General features: G+C 40.7%; 4 protein-coding genes across 4 annotated transcripts; 3 read left to right on the top strand and 1 right to left on the bottom strand.

The window, feature by feature from the left end:
* Positions 1 to 2,432: 2,432 nt before the first annotated feature.
* Positions 2,433 to 6,065, top strand: Cbr-noah-1 (the record flags this gene model as incomplete). Its single annotated transcript, XM_045244158.1, has 8 exons — positions 2,433 to 2,490; positions 2,538 to 3,056; positions 3,107 to 3,509; positions 3,554 to 4,002; positions 4,154 to 4,304; positions 4,351 to 5,639; positions 5,693 to 5,769; positions 5,853 to 6,065. The coding sequence occupies 8 exons, from the start codon at positions 2,433 to 2,435 to the stop codon at positions 6,063 to 6,065; spliced, it is 3,159 nt and encodes a 1,052-aa protein (XP_045092555.1).
* A 601-nt stretch (positions 6,066 to 6,666) lies between these two features.
* Positions 6,667 to 8,691, bottom strand: Cbr-cdc-7 (the record flags this gene model as incomplete). The annotated part of the gene is made up of 8 exons (XM_002639377.1): positions 6,667 to 6,777; positions 6,823 to 6,917; positions 6,965 to 7,142; positions 7,578 to 7,772; positions 7,880 to 7,990; positions 8,038 to 8,098; positions 8,143 to 8,512; positions 8,583 to 8,691. The coding sequence occupies 8 exons, from the start codon at positions 8,689 to 8,691 to the stop codon at positions 6,667 to 6,669; spliced, it is 1,230 nt and encodes a 409-aa protein (XP_002639423.1).
* Positions 8,692 to 11,775: 3,084 nt separating this feature from the next.
* On the top strand, positions 11,776 to 12,655 carry Cbr-vpr-1 (the record flags this gene model as incomplete). Its single annotated transcript, XM_045244150.1, has 4 exons — positions 11,776 to 11,950; positions 11,994 to 12,190; positions 12,219 to 12,482; positions 12,527 to 12,655. 4 exons carry the CDS (start codon positions 11,776 to 11,778, stop codon positions 12,653 to 12,655), a joined length of 765 nt encoding a protein of 254 aa, XP_045092556.1.
* A 684-nt stretch (positions 12,656 to 13,339) lies between these two features.
* Positions 13,340 to 14,629, top strand: CBG04018 (the record flags this gene model as incomplete). Its single annotated transcript, XM_002639379.1, is given in 4 exon segments — positions 13,340 to 13,678; positions 13,727 to 14,196; positions 14,210 to 14,390; positions 14,438 to 14,629. The coding sequence occupies 4 exon segments, from the start codon at positions 13,340 to 13,342 to the stop codon at positions 14,627 to 14,629; spliced, it is 1,182 nt and encodes a 393-aa protein (XP_002639425.1).
* Between the last annotated feature and the right edge of the window lie 1,863 nt (positions 14,630 to 16,492).

Genomic DNA, 16,492 nt, shown 5'->3' with positions numbered 1-16,492 from the left:
TCTAATCGCCCTTCCGTGTCCCGATCCAATCGGTTTCCCTCTCTATTCCTATTCGTTTCTTAACTCTTTTTGTCCAATGTCAATCCGATTTCTCTTTCGACGCCTTCTTCTTCTTCCAAATGTGTCACAAAAACGGTCAACACAATGTCTCCAGGCGCCCCATCCGCAAATTGGGTCACGGTTTTGGAACATTATCTCTCTCTATCGTTTTGTGTTGACCGACTACCCGACAACTTTGATCGTTGTGTTTTTTGGTTTTGACTTCCGATGCTTTTCCCCCTTTCATTTGGTTTTCCATTACGTAATTGTTATTGAGACCAACACTCACTTTTTCGGAACTAGGGAAAGGGAGAAAATTGGTTTTATGTAGCGGTCAAGATTCATCTTACAAGGGAAGTGTTTTCAAAAAGGCTTTGAGAATTTCTTGAAAATTGGTGCACATATACTTTCGGACATGGTGAATAACGAGACGACTTTTTTATCTGTTAGTTATTCAAGGTTCAGATGATTTCTAAACTTATTAGTTTTTATGAAACAAAGATTTAGGATGTAGACGTTTCTAGCAAACCTGTGAAGGTTTATTCGTATCTGTATTTAACATATCGTAAAAGCTCTAACATAATGGCTCCTAACTTCCAATTTGAGTCAATTTATCTCATTTCCTGTAAAAGATATCATAAAATAGTTAACTGACAAAATATTTTTGATATTATGAGGAAAGATTTATCATTTCACAACTTTTTGATATATTCTACAGAAACCGATATATGAGCTCAAAGTTTACGACTTGGGAACATTCCATTAGGGAGGGTTATGGTAGTTCGTTTAGCATCAATATTGTAGAATCATTTTGGCGTTTTGCAGTAATACTTCGCAAGCTGAGCTTTTTTTGTTCTGATTGCATATCTCAAAACCTAGAAATATCCAGATTCTTGGTCAAAATAGGGTTCTGATTTCAAAAAATTTCTCGAGAACCGAATGAAATTTGCGGCATGAAAACACATTAGCACATTTCCTCTAAAAGAAGATTATCCGAATCGTCAACCATGAGCTTAATTATCTCGATTTCTGTGAAAAATATCAAAAAGTGATCAACTGATAAAACATTGGGAAGGTTATGATAAACAATTTATCAGTTGACACATTTTTGATATTTTCTACATGAATGGGGATAGATGAGCTCAAAGTTGACGGTTTGGGTGGGCTTCTATAAGACGGAATACGGTAGGTTATAAACTCCTTTCAGTTACAGTAACCCCTCTCAATTTTAGTTTCTCCATTCAGCTATCCTAAAAATATGATCTAATTTGTTCTCGATTCTATGCCTCAAGCTGATGATTCTTAACATCCAAGGCATATGAATCACCCCTTTCTCCCATTTTCTTCTCCTCCCACGTGTTCAAAAATCGAGATTCCGGAAAGCTCCGTTATCCATTTTGTATCGTTTAACACAAAGATGTCATTCACTTTTTTGTGTCCTCACATTCTTTATTATGTCTATTATTATTATTCTCGACGCACTTTCCTTTTCAAGTTTGAAACGTCGTCAACCCGCTAATTCTCCGCTCCAAAAAGTGATGTTCCATGGAATTCTGATTCATGATTCATGCTTCAAGAATCCAGAAGTATCCGTGAGCGAGGGATTTGCGGTTTCTCGCGCCCGCCGATGCTGGTGGCTATCCCATCCTGGAACCGGTTTCTCGAAAAAAGGAAGAGTGAGAGAACAAGAAGAAGAAGCCAGCGACAGGAAGGCGGAAAAAAACTTGATGAGAATGGGATGACCTCTGGGGTACTTTGCCGTGCGGGTATCCATTCCCTTCTCCCAGGATCAAATCTTCGCAAATCTATCATTCCTTCTCCTCATTCCGCGGTCTGAGATGACCGACACTAGGTTATCAGTATTGGCCATCTACAGTCCTATCTGATCCGAAACTTTTGTACAGTGGCCTTCACCCGAACATTCCTGGGGGAAATAATGTCACCGCCTCTCTCTACGGGACTTCTCCTTTTCTTTCTTTTCCGTAGTAATCGTATTTGACCGAGTATATGGATATCATCATAACGTGGCGGAGCTTTCATTTCCTATCCTAGCCAGATTCCCTTTTCTAGTTTCGTTTCCACCTGATATACCATTTGGGTTGGTGTCCAAAATTTATTCCTTCGATGCTATCCCCGAATCCTTTTTTGGATTGTTCCGATGAAAGCATCCCAAAAAGGCAAAAAAGGAACTTTCGATTCAATGATTCACATTTCATAAACTCGTCCTTTTCTCGGGAATTCTATCCCGTTGTTCACTTCTTCTTCAAATGTTTCTTTTTATTCTTCCCACTCACATACAGATCCCTCCTCTTATCTGTTTTCTTTCATTTCAGAAGGGTGTGCTTGGCGAACGAACCTCCCGTTTTGCAACACTCGACCACACACTTTGACCAATGAAGGTCTTCGCGGTTGTCGCCCTCCTAGCGGTGTCCGCTTTAGCAGATACTCTACGTAAGTTCATTTATTGTACAACCTTAATAATCCTATCCAACTTTCAGCATCAGTTACGATATGCCCTCCAGAAACTCAAACTATTTTTGTTCTCCAACACAATTCCACTGTTGGAGCTCGCATCAGAACAATCCCAACATCGAATCTTGCTGAATGCTCCGACCACTGCGCTGCTTCTCTGGATTGCCAGGGTGTTGAATTCAAGGATGGATCATGCGCCGTCTTCCGTGCTGGATCTGAAAAGGCAACCAAGGGCAGTCAACTCCTTACCAAGAGCTGTGTCAAGAGTGACCGCGTCTGTCAATCTCCATTCCAGTTCGATCTTTTCGAGCAGAAGATCCTCGTTGGATTTGCCCGCGAGGTCGTTCCAGCTGAGAACATTCAAGTTTGTATGGCAGCTTGTCTTAATGCTTTTGATACCTTTGGATTTGAATGTGAATCTGCCATGTTCTATCCAGTTGATCAAGAGTGCATCTTGAACACTGAAGATCGTCTTGACCGCCCATCTCTCTTCGTTGACGAGGCTGATGATACCGTTATCTACATGGATAACAACTGCGCTGGATGTAAGTTCCAAAAAATCCTTGTTCTCATGTTGACCTTTATTTTTCTTTAGCCCAATGCTATCCACCATACATTACCCAATACATCGCTGTCGAAGGAAAGCAATTGAAAAATGAGCTCGACCGTATCATCAACGTCGATCTTGATTCCTGCCAAGCTCTCTGCACTCAACGACTCTCCATCTCATCCAATGATTTCAACTGCAAATCGTTCATGTACAACAACAAGACCCGCACGTGTATTCTTGCCGATGAGAGATCGAAGCCACTTGGACGTGCCGATCTTGTTGCAACCGAAGGATTCACTTACTTCGAGAAGAAGTGCTTCGCTTCTCCAAACACTTGCCGCAACGTACCAAGCTTCAAGCGTGTTCCGCAAATGATTCTCGTCGGATTCGCTGCTTTCGTAATGGAGAATGTTCCTTCCGTGACCATGTGCCTTGACCAATGCACCAAGTAAGCACTAATTCTAAGTATAACATCTTCACTTTCAATTTCAGCCCACCACCAGAGACTGGAGAAGGATTCGTCTGCAAATCGGTCATGTATTACTACAACGAACAAGAATGCATCTTGAACTCTGAGACCAGAGAAAGCAAGCCAGAACTCTTCATCCCAGAAGGAGAAGAGTTCCTTGTTGACTATTTCGATATCACCTGCCACCTCAAACAAGAAAAGTGCCCAGCTGGACAACATCTCAAGGCCATCCGCACTATCAATGCTGCTCTTCCAGAAGGAGAATCTGAGCTTCATGTTCTCAAATCCTCAGCTGCCAAGGGAATCAAGGAATGCGTTGCCAAGTGCTTCGGACTCGCTCCAGAGAAGTGCCGCTCGTTCAACTACGATAAGAAGACCAAGTCTTGCGATCTTCTCTATCTCGACGGACACAACACTCTTCAACCACAAGTCCGTCAAGGAGTTGATCTCTATGATCTTCACTGTCTTGCTGGTAAGTCTTGTGATCCTTCTTACCTAACTCTCTTGTCCATCCCGTGGTTTCAAATATCACTTACCCTTCTCAGTTTCCCGCCTAAAACTCTAGTTTCCAAATCCTTAAAAACGCTTTATGTGTTTGTGTGTAAACTGTCTGTTTCTCATAGCTCTGCCTCTAGTGGAAAACGACTGCTCTGCTAACAAGGATGATGCTCTCTTCTCCCGCTATCTTCACACCAAGCAACGCGGAATCCCGGCCAAGAGCTACAAGGTCGTCTCTCTCAACTCTTGCCTCGAAGTTTGCGCTGGAAACCCGACGTAGGATTTTTAATCTAGAATTTCAAAAAAGATCCTTCTTTTTCAGATGCGCTGGAGCCAACTACAATCGTCGTCTCGGAGATTGCTCTTTGTTCGATGCTATCGATGAAGATGCTGAGGTCAATGAGCACACTGACTTCTACAAGAATCTCTGCGTGACCAAGGAAGTCGACACTGGAGCTTCTGCTGCTGCCAACGTCCCAGAAACCAAACACCGTGTTTCCGGAACTGTCGTTGAAGGAAAGGACTCTAAGGCTCAACTTCTCGCTACCAAGAAGGTCAAGAAGCCAACCATCAAGAATACTGAACACCGCCGTGCTCCAGAATCCACTGTTCCACTTGGTCCACCAGTTGAGGTTAAGGCCGAGGCTATCCAAACTATCTGCAACTACGAGGGAATCAAGGTCCAAATTAACAATGGAGAGCCATTCAGCGGAGTCATTTTCGTCAAGAACAAGTTTGATACCTGCCGTGTTGAGGTTGCCAACTCCAACGCTGCCACTCTTGTCCTCGGACTTCCAAAAGACTTTGGAATGCGTCCAATTTCTCTTGATAACCTTGATGATAACGAGACTGGAAAGAACAAGACCAAGAAGGGAGAAGAAACTCCACTAAAGGAGGAAATCGAGGAGTTCCGTCAAAAGAGACAAGCTGCTGAATTCCGTGACTGTGGACTTGTTGATCTTCTCAATGGAACCTACAAATCGACTGTTGTCATCCAAACTAACAACCTTGGAATCCCAGGACTTGTCACCTCTATGGATCAACTCTATGAGGTTTCCTGCGACTATTCCAGCATGCTCGGAGGACGTGTTCAAGCCGGATACAACATGACTGTCACTGGACCAGAAGCCAATCTCATTCAACCACGTGGAAAGATCGAGCTCGGAAATCCAGTTCTCATGCAATTGTTGAATGGCGATGGAACCGAACAACCGCTTGTGCAAGCTAAACTCGGAGACATTCTTGAGCTTCGTTGGGAGATCATGGCTATGGATGACGAGCTTGACTTCTTCGTCAAGAACTGCCACGCCGAACCAGGACTTGCCGGAGGAAAGGCAGGAGCCGGAGAGAAACTCCAACTCATTGACGGAGGATGCCCAACCCCAGCTGTTGCTCAGAAGCTCATCCCAGGAGCTATCGAGGTCAAGTCGTCTGCTGTCAAGACTACCAAGATGCAAGCATTCCGTTTCGATTCAACCGCTTCTATCAGAGTAACCTGCGAGGTTGAGATCTGCAAAGGAGACTGCGAAGCTGTCGAGTGCGCTCTGACTGGAGGAGTTAAGAAATCATTTGGAAGAAAGAAGAGAGAAGTCAACAACAATATTGAAGAATGTGAGTTTTTATAATCCCAGAAGGTGTTAAATATTATTTTTTTGAAATTTCAGTCGAGACCAACAGATACTTGATCCCAAGAAGATCGCATGCCACAACATCCATTGTCATCATTGACCCACTTCAGCAGGTATGTACAAAAGTATGCATTCAATTTCTTAGACTCTGAACTCTAAACAGGAAGTGATATATATTTAAATTGAAATTTTTCAGGTCAATGAGCCAGTTGCCATGTCCCGTGCCTCAACTCTTGACCTTCTTCGCGAAGAAGCTCATGAGGTGCAAGTCATCGAAGAGGGATCAATCTGCTTGAACCGAATCACAGTTTTCGCTATTTTCGGAACATTGGCTGTTCTCATCTTGGGACAAGTCATCGTCGTCGCTCACTACGCAGTTCGCCGGTTTTCTACAGAAAAGACTGCATAAATCTCAAATTCCCTCAAAAGCCATCCCCCTCTTTTTTTTTTCTCCTCTCCCGCACAGCTCAATCTCATCTAATAATTCTGTTAATAAGTAAAAATAACATTCGTTTGTTTTTTGCCAGTTGTTTTAATTAACTCCCTTGCTTTGCTCCATCTGTTTGTAGAACCAATTCCCTACGTGTCTCTTCAAGTTTTCACATTTTCGTTTTCCCTATTCATACCAAAAAAGTGTCTCCCTATTTGATCCCATTATCTCTTTCTTTTTTCTTTTCCTTCCTTCAAAGCTACAGTCCCCACTGAATACACCATAACTTTTTGTTGAAATTAGAGAACAGTTCTGTCGGGTACTGTAGAGCCTTCATTTCTCAGTTACGTTTCCCCCATCCTGTCACTTTCTATCATTTTCCCAAATCTTTTATATTCAGTGCTACTTTTTTCTTCAATGAAGTGCCTGATACTAAAAACATTATTTTCGACCTAGAAAGCGAGTCAATTGGAAACAGTTTATACAGCACTAGGAACCCGTTACAAGCATTTAAAACAATACACGTTAAAACAGAACCGGACATGAGTTAGTTAATGAAAAATCAAGTAAAAATTTAGTATTAATCATCATCTCTATTTGACAATGGTTTTGGTACGTAGTTATGACGACGATCGAATGATTCGATGACACAAAGTAGCTGATCAGCAGTGTACCGCTTGAATCTATCCGGCTGAAAATATTTTAATAAAAACGACATTAAGAAATGTATCCTTACCTCAAGTGCTCTATACAGTAGATCCACATAAAGTGTCATAATATCTTTATCGTTCTCTCCAGTGTAGAACATGTTGGTTTGGTAGTTTTCTCGGCCTGTAATTCTCGAGTTCCTCTCCGAACGAAAAGAAAAAAAAACTTACAAAAACATACTCCCGTCGGGTTGTTATAAGACCTTTTGTGACAGAGTTGACACTTTTTAGGTGTGAAATTCATCCGCATATATTGAAACCCGTGCCTAAGCGACATCACTAAGTGATAATAATCGGCAGGAGGAAGTTTTTCCGAAAGTGTCACCCGCAGTCCTTCAAGTCTTCCCATCTGGAAATCAATTTAATTTTCCCCCCCACTCACCTTTATGAATGTCAGTTGTATTTAACACTAATTTTTAATATTATGATGGTACAAAAAATTAGAGATTTGGAAGAGAAAAGCTGGTGGTCAAGGGTCTCACAACGGCAAATACCGTCACCTAAAAATATTTTTATTTTCCCGATTTTCGTGCGTTTCCAGCTCATTTTTCAGGTTACTGTAGTTAACATTGTGGGTCCTTTGGCCATGGCCACCGGCGTTACTCTTTCATAGGTCCAATTTTTTAAAGGTGAATAATACTGATTCTAATTCCATTTTTTTAGCACTTATTGGCAAAAATCTTTCGGTTAAACATAATAATTATCGTTCGCAAAAAATAGTTCTAATTAAGTTTTACATAAACGGTTTTCTGGTATTTAGCAAAACATTTTTCGTTAAACGTACATTTTCTATCGATTCAGATCCTAGTAGGAAGGCCAGATGATAGATATTTTCTGTTTCATCTTTTGGCATGAAGAATGGATGTTTCAGAGATACGAGTGACAGAAGTACAATTCCACAAGAAAAAATGTCTATCGCGGGATTACACAGACCAATGCCGAAGAGAATTTCCGGAGCACGGACACCGGGAGTTCCAACCTGGAATAGTGAGGGGTCTATTTAGCTGTTAAAGCTTTTATAACAGAACAAATTTGAGAAATGGTCCATATGAAGCGTACAATGTTTTCAGCCGATTTGATACTTACAATGTGAACATTTTCTCTCTTTGGCTTTTTTCCGCAAAACATGCAGGGTGTTCCAAAACCATCACATACAGTACAAGGTCCTTCTCTGCACATGGCTGAAGCGGCGGCATTCTGAAACCGTCGGTGTTTTTTTCGTCGGCCCCTGTACAAAAACTCACTCTAGACATTTCATTTTTCGACCGGTCAATAGTGGCTAGCCCAAAATCTACAAGTCGGAAGCTGAAAATAAATTTTCTTTGGACGTGGCCAAGAAAGAAACATACCTTCTGGTTTTATGTGAATACAAGAAATTGGATAATTTGATGTCACGATGCACATATCCATTTTGATGAAGATAAGAGACAGCAGTTAGAAGATTTCGGATGTACAGAAGTGCAAATTTATCATCACTTTTTGAATGATACAGGAGCTCTGTTGCTGCACAATGTGGAAAATACTCAAGAACAATAGCCACTGAACCATTGAAATGGAAAAAATCGTATAGTTTAACAATATTGAAATGTCCACCAAGTTCTGATAACAATTCCAGCTCAATCGTCAGCATGTCCACTTTATTTATCCTTCGGATTGCTTTGATTGCTCTTAATTTCTGAGAACATCTACATTTCGCTCTGATTACTGTTCCAAATGATCCTGCAATTTCATTTTACATTTAAATCATATAACTCATGTTTATTGCAAGAATTTATGAGTTAATACTCACCTTCCCCTATGATTTCTTCATACAACTGATAGTTTTGCAGAAATTTCGAATCTTTTAACACCGGGCAGTTTTCTTCCCATAACTTGATTCTATTTGATTTTGATGTCATTTACTTGTAAATCTGAAAAATACCAAATTAAAAAAATTCTTGGGATAAAAAAACATCCTCGGAAAAGAAGAAGAAGCGCCCCTCTGATTGAAGAGCTATTATAATAAGCAGAAGGGTCATTCAAAGTTGAGAATCAAAGAAATATAATGTCGGGCACTTTTATTACTGGCTTTCACTGCATAAGCTTATGAAAGAAGGATAAAAAGTTATTTTTATTTTGAGGTTCTTCACCAACATTTAGAAAAATTCGGAGAAATGGAGAAAATTCCGCGAAACCGCGGAGAATGAACCAATCTAGCTGAAATTTCGGAGAAAATCGGAGAAAATTATAGAGAGCATATCCCCAAAATTTGGGATCGCAAAATTAATTTTGAAATTTTGGCTGGAATTTCAGACAAAATGGTCAAAGTGGATATTTTGACCTCACATTTTGTGAATATGCTCTCTATAATTTTCTCCGATTTCCTCCGAAATTTCAGCGAGATTGGTTCATTCTCCGCGGTTTTGCGAAAATTTCTCCATTTCTCCGAATTTTTCTACATTTTGGAGAATAACCCTATTTGAATTTTGCGCCACAAGTTGTATGCACTCTGTTTGCGTACAATGCTTACTAAATTACGCGCATTCGCCGGAGATGCATCACCGAGACCGTACAAATCGGAAAGATTTGAAATCCGAAAGAAACGAAAGCGAAAGAAACGAAACCGTAAGAAACGAAACGGAAAGAAACGAAACGGAAAGAACGCTAAACCATGCACAGTTTTGCTAAAATCGCGTGCGCAGGCTGCAAATGGGCGGGGTTTATCTGAATTGAACGAGAGATTTCTGAATTGAAAAAGATTTAGAGAAAACTCTGCCCTTTTTTGCAGCCTGCGCATGCGATTTCAGCAAAACTGTGCACGGTTTAGCGTTCTTTCCGTTTCGTTTCTTTCCGTTTCGTTTCTTACGGTTTCGTTTCTTTCGCTTTCGTTTCTTTCGGACTTCAAATCTTTCCAATCGGTACGATCTCGCATCACCCCCACACACAATTTTTTTTCTTTTTGGTGATTTTTTGTTGTTTTCTGGTTAGAGCTTTTTTATAAATTCTTCTTCACTATTTTCGAGTATTTATATAAATTTATCAATTGTCGGCAATTCGTCAGCTTTCAGCTGTCGAAAAACAAGTCTGTCACATTCTCTAGAGAATTCTCTAGGACTCCGAAAATTAAAACCAGATGAGAAACAATTTATTCAGTTTTTGTACTTTACAAAGGATTTATTTTTTCTTCCGGAGTTTTCAAACCATTGCGGTGATGAAAAATCATTGTGTAAATAACCCCGCTGATTGATAGTCGATGCCAGTTGCTTGTCTTTCTAAGTTTTTCCCGGTTTCTTACTTGCCACCAGTTTCTCTCCATCTATTACATCGATGAGCAAACGCAATGCTTTTGGATGTATCAAGCGCAGTGGCCCCGTCGCCATGGTGAAGCCGCCTCGAGCACACTATTTCCATTAAACGGCGGAATGAACCACAACTACCCGATGCCTATAGACACTCAGAATTAGTGCCCGTTCTGTCTCTCGTTTTTCCCCGATATTCGTCTATTCTGTGAATGCTCCGTCTCTATCCTAGGATATGTGTATCTCGAATGTGGCTCTTTGTGGTACAGCAGAAGGGTGTTTCTGCCTATACTCCTTTTTTTCTCATTTTTCGTTTCTATGCTAAATGTTTTCTAAATTGAACAGTTCAAAAATTTGGTTACCTCGTGGGCTCGACTTGACTCATTCGACTAACTGTTCATTTTGATATATTTCCGACAATAGTCGTTCATTAGAAAAAAAGGTACATTTTGACTTGAAATGTTGTGTCCTTACTATTAGTCTTCCAGTTCTGTACCCCTTTATCCTAATTCAATCGGTCTTCATCTCTTAGCGTTTTGAACAGTTCAAAAATTTGGTTACCTCGTGGGCTCGACTTGACTCATTCGACTAACTGTTCATTTTGATATATTTCCGACAATAGTCGTTACATTAGAAAAAAAGGTACATTTTGACTTGAAATGTTGTGTCCTTACTATTAGTCTTCCAGTTCTGTACCCCTTTATCCTAATTCAATCGGTCTTCATCTCTTAGCGTTTTGTGATGTTTTCCTATCATCCTTCTTGTCTTACGACGTGTGTTTTCGTGTGCCTCACTAGCCATTTTCGCTCACACTCACCCCGACCTTCTTTTTCCTCTTCCCTCTCGCAAACAACGCACACTCGAATTATAAGTCAGTGGGGACGAGAGTGAGAAGAAGAGGTCGCGCGATGTGGGAAGCGCAGATATCTTTTCCCTCTGCGTCTGTATTCAATGTCTTTAGACTACATAGTTTTCTAAAGCGTGCGCTCTCCACGTCTCAGCATCGTTGTCGCAGCAGCATCAGCCATAGAAGACATCATCTGACAGCGTTGCAGCCCTTTTCAGAATTTGAATCGAATCCAACTGACGTTGCTAATCTATCTGAACTAGTCAATGCTGGTGCTTTTTTATCTTTTCTCTTCTATTTTCTTTCTTTCAAGTACCAGTCTTGTTTCATATGTTTATTTAAAGGTGGGGGGACATGAAAAAAATAATGTTCTCGAAAATTTCGTTTAAATATGCCTCTCGAGGAGTTGAACGTGTGGGACGAGGATTGAGGGTGCGGCGCCACTACCGACTGAGCTACACGGGCAAAGAGAAAGCGGTCGCCCGATTGCATACATAAAGGCGAGGACGACAGCTGTACGCAGAGTGACATTAAACGTTGTACACCGTCACGGTAGAATGCATACTCTGGCCCCAAAAATCCCCCGTAAAATCTCCTGTCCCCCCACCTTTAATGTCCCAGTCAGGCATTCTAGCACGTGTTCCTCTCTCGTTCATGTTGCCCAAAACAGATTCGCTGTGGTCTTGATCGATTCCAGCAAATATTCGATGGCAATATTTCTCCACTCGACTCGACTCTAAGCATCGCAAAACTTGACTGATAACGCTAGAATGTGAACATAGTCGCTGACTTTTTCGTGTCTTTCACTTTCCTTCTTCATATTTCTTCTTCCTTTTCATATTGTGATTGCAGCAAAAATGTCGGAAAAGCACAGTCTTCTGCAAGTTTCTCCACATCGTGAACTTGTTTTCACTGGTCCGTTCTCCGATGTTGTCACCGCACACATGACACTTAAAAACATAACTGCGAATCCGGTCTGCTTCAAAGTCAAGACTACTGCCCCAAAGCAATACTGCGTCCGTCCCAACTCTGGTAAGATAATTTGTCATTAACTTTTTTACATGAATATTCATAGGTCTTCTTAAAAATGGAGAATCAAAGCAGATAACAGTTATGTTGCAACCTCTCGAAGGAATTCCAACTGACGCTGGTCGTCACAAGTTCATGGTTCAATCGTGTGTTGCTCCAGCTGAAGATCTCCAAGACTTGGAGTCTATTTGGAAGATTGTAGATCCAGCGGAGTTGACTTACAGTAAGCTGATGGTCACTTTCGTGGATAAGAAAAATCCAGCTTCTGGAGACGACAACAAAACGTTCACTGTCAACGGTAACGAAGAAACATTTGCGTCTGCTGGACAAGCACAGTAAGCTCATTCATATTATTTTTTATCTGAAAATCTTTGCTATTTACAGAGAGCTCGGAAGCTCTTTCTCTGCTCCTTCTTCCCAGCAAGATGGAACCGTCGCATCCCTTCGTAAATCTCTGAAGTCGACAATTGACGAGAAGGAGGAGTTGCAGAAGAAAGTTCATGGATTGGAGCAGGAAATCGAAGTTATGCTCAAGGTAATAAACAATTGACAATGTCTTGTAATATAATGTGATTTCAGAAAAATCGAAAGCTACAGCAAAACCAATCGGATGGCGCTCTCGTGGAGGGAGCCTTCCCAACGTTGCAAGTAGTCCTGATTGCAGTTGCCGCTCTTCTGATCGGACTCATCTTCGGCCATCTTTTCTAAACTTCTTTTGCGGTATTCTTTTGCTTCTCGCTGCCACTTTTTTCTCCTTTTGAATTTCTAAACATCTAAATGTTTCATTCCCCTAAAATTCTATATTTGTCCCCTTTCCAAACTTCGCTTAAAAATGACATCTAACACTTTCTGTATTTGGTCGCAGCGCGCAGTTCGTTTCAAGGCTCGATATTTCCCTCACACTTCCTTCACTTTCGGTATCGGCTTATTAACTTCCTAGGCTCTCGGATATGTCTAGTGAGTCTTCCTGTTCCAAATACCCGGTAGACATCATCCATTCGCCCACATCCTGAGCCAGTCAATGACGGCCAGGATATTTGCAAATGGTGAATAGTCTATATGTGGTACAGCTATTTTCTGTACTTCAATTATACTATTTATTTTTCTTCTTCTTCTCATTTATTGTATGTGTAACATTATTGATAGATCCGATTGTCCGCAAAGTTCATGTCACTTTTCTATACACATGGCTTCAATTTTACACCATCGTGGCTGTCGTTTCTGAACAACATGAATTGTATATGGTACAATGAAGTTTAAACTATTTCTGTTCATCGTTCCCTTATTCTACTGCGCTCCCTCCTTTGTTGCCGTGCCACTTCGGAAAACTTATCGAAAAAAGCGAAAAATCGTTTTGGTAAATCAATGATCTATCACAGAACTCCGAAAAAAATGTCTGATGGGAAGAAACAAGAAAAGAGTGACATGGCGTCAGTGGAATTCGAGTCATCAGAAGAAGTGAATGTAGTTCCCACTTTTGATAAGATGGGGCTGCGGGAAGAGCTCCTCCGTGGAATATACGCATACGGATTCGAAAAGCCGTCTGCGATCCAACAGCGAGCGATTCCAGCCATTCTTAAAGCTCGCGATGTTATTGCACAAGCTCAGTCGGGAACAGGAAAAACTGCTACGTTTTCGATTTCTGTTTTACAATCACTGGATACACAAGTCAGAGAGACTCAAGCTCTTATTCTTTCCCCAACCAGAGAACTTGCAGTTCAAATTCAAAAGGTGCGTCTATAAAACCAACGCCGTGGAGCATTATTTCTTGAATTTCAGGTGGTCTTGGCACTTGGAGACTACATGAATGTGCAATGTCATGCTTGCATTGGTGGCACCAACTTAGGTGAAGATATCAGAAAGTTGGACTATGGGCAGCATGTAGTATCTGGTACTCCTGGTCGAGTTTTCGATATGATTCGTCGTCGAAATCTCCGTACACGCGCCATAAAGCTTTTGGTTCTCGATGAAGCTGATGAAATGCTGAATAAAGGATTCAAAGAACAACTGTATGACATCTACAGATATCTTCCTCCAGGAGCTCAAGTTGTTCTACTTTCTGCTACTCTCCCTCATGAAATTCTCGAAATGACGAGTAAATTCATGACAGACCCAATTCGAATCCTAGTCAAACGCGACGAGCTCACTCTCGAAGGTATCAAGCAGTTCTTTGTGGCTGTTGATCGAGAAGAATGGAAGTTCGATACTCTCATCGATCTCTACGATACATTAACAAGCAGTTCTTTTTTGTAACACGCGCAGGAAAGTCGACTGGTTAACGGACAAAATGAAAGAAGCTAACTTCACAGTTTCTTCTATGCATGGAGATATGGAACAGAAAGATCGGGATGAAGTTATGAAAGAGTTCCGTGCTGGAAACACGCGAGTCTTGATATCAACTGATGTTTGGGCTCGAGGATTGGACGTCCCACAAGTTTCACTGGTACGCATACTTTATTACCGCGGTTCAAAATTAGAATCAATATTTAGGTCATCAACTACGATCTTCCAAACAATCGTGAATTGTATATCCATCGTATTGGCCGTTCAGGACGTTTCGGACGCAAAGGAGTTGCAATCAACTTTGTAAAACAAGATGATGTCAGAATTTTACGCGACATCGAGCAATACTACTCAACCCAAATCGACGAAATGCCGATGAACATCGCGGATATTATCTGAATCTGTCAAAATTCACTATTTCTTTTATTTTATGTTATTTGTTTTTTGTTGTTGTTGTTGTTGTTAGTTTCGAAGATCTCCATGTATTTAATCTTCAACTATGGCGAATGTGCTCCTGACATTTTCGAATAAATTAACTTATTTTAATAAAGGAATTCTAAGTTTGTTGTTCGATTTGTTCCAGCTGTTTTTAGAACAACTCTCTTTGATATCGCAAAAACTTTTATTTAGCTCATTAGGATTTTACAAACGAGTCAACATTTTCAGGTAATTTCTGCCTTCGCGAAACACTCGAACACGTGGATCTCGCGTAAGTCTCCTTTTTTTCACCTGTGAATTTGATGTCCTTCTCTTCTTTCCAAATTGTAGATTTTTTAAATTTTTTGCTGAAATTATGCTTCTTTCTATTTACTCAGTATTTTCTGAGTATTATCCTCTTCTCTCTTTGTCGAAACCTAAGAAAACGGGAGAACGAGGAAGGTATAGTGTGTGGTAATGAGGAGACGCAGACGCGAATACCAGAGAGCTGCGACCGCGTGTCTCCGTCCACTCGTTCAACACTGACCAACAGCATTCCTCTCAAAAAGGAGAAGCTGTCGACACGGAAAGCACAGCAACATTCTTTCTTGAAGATTGATATTTCCGCTCTCGGCTTCCAATATCTGGAATACACACAAAGTTGTATGTAAATGCTCTTTTTTATCCTTGTTCTTTTCGTGCAGCTTCTTATTTCCCTATTCCTCAATTATTCAGTGAACATTTATCAGATCTTGTTTCCCCTTTCGTTCTCTGCATCCTCTCGGTCTCCACTGGGCCTAGGCGTTCTGAATATTTATGAGTCATTTGTAACGAAAACACTCGTACTCTTCCGACTCATTCTATGATTCAAAGTTGAGTGTTATTTGACTGACATCTCGTGAAGTTAAGGCAATTTCGCGAAAAAAAAGTATACGTCTTGCTCTGGTAATCGTTTTCCAACCAGATTCGAGAAAATTCCGGAGCAGAAATGGCTAGATCTGGTTAGAAAATTGTCTGAATCAGGTTGGTAAATCAGCTTTCTCGGCCGGATCTGGTCAGAAAATCACCAGATCTGGTCGGAAAATAAAAAGTTTCCGAATCTGGTTGGAAAATGCGCGTTACCCAATCTGGTTGGAAAATTTCCCGAAACTGGTTAGAAACCGATTACCAGAGTGGTATGCATTTATTCTGAATGAAGACTATCTGTAAATCCAAAGACATAATTGCTACACTTTCATCAGTTCAAATTTCACTTCGAATTCGAACAACTTCTCATATTTAATTTATTGATTCTTCTGTTCTCAACAGAGCCAGTTCTCATTCACTGCTCGAAAAAAATGTGTTTCTTTTGTGCTATTCTTTCTCACTGCTTTTCTATTTCCTTGAGGATTTTTTCTGTCTAGAACATTACAAAATTGCTAGGCAACGATTCCTCGAGGACGGAAAACAGCTCTGAACGTTTAGCTCACAAGGGAACCTTTTAAGTGAAGGTAGGAGTTAGCAGAAACCACCTACATAGATCGAAAGAGCATAGTCGAAAACCTATAAATCCGTTCTCAAAGTCTGCTTACGAGACCTTTGAAGCGCTGAAATTTCAGTTTCAGTGCCAAAAATCTTTCAGTGTGAAATCGGCAATTTTCTAATTTGATTTTCTCCACTCCTAGGAGGTTTTAGGACTTGAAATTTTTGTGTAATACTCAAAACTATGTGAAATTTTATATTTCAGACATTTTCTACATTTTCCAAAAAAAAATTTTTTTTGGCCCAGCGAAAACCTAGGCAAATTTTGAAACTTTCCAAAACTTTTCCGAAAATACTTTTTTTTTCAGGAAATGTTCGAAATAT

Source organism: Caenorhabditis briggsae, assembly GCF_000004555.2.
Source record: "Caenorhabditis briggsae complete genome, chrI, whole genome shotgun sequence".
In the NCBI taxonomy this organism is placed as follows: Eukaryota; Metazoa; Nematoda; class Chromadorea; order Rhabditida; family Rhabditidae; genus Caenorhabditis; species Caenorhabditis briggsae.
Note: the sequence above shows the minus strand (reverse complement) of the source record. Positions and strands in the feature narration are given on the sequence as shown.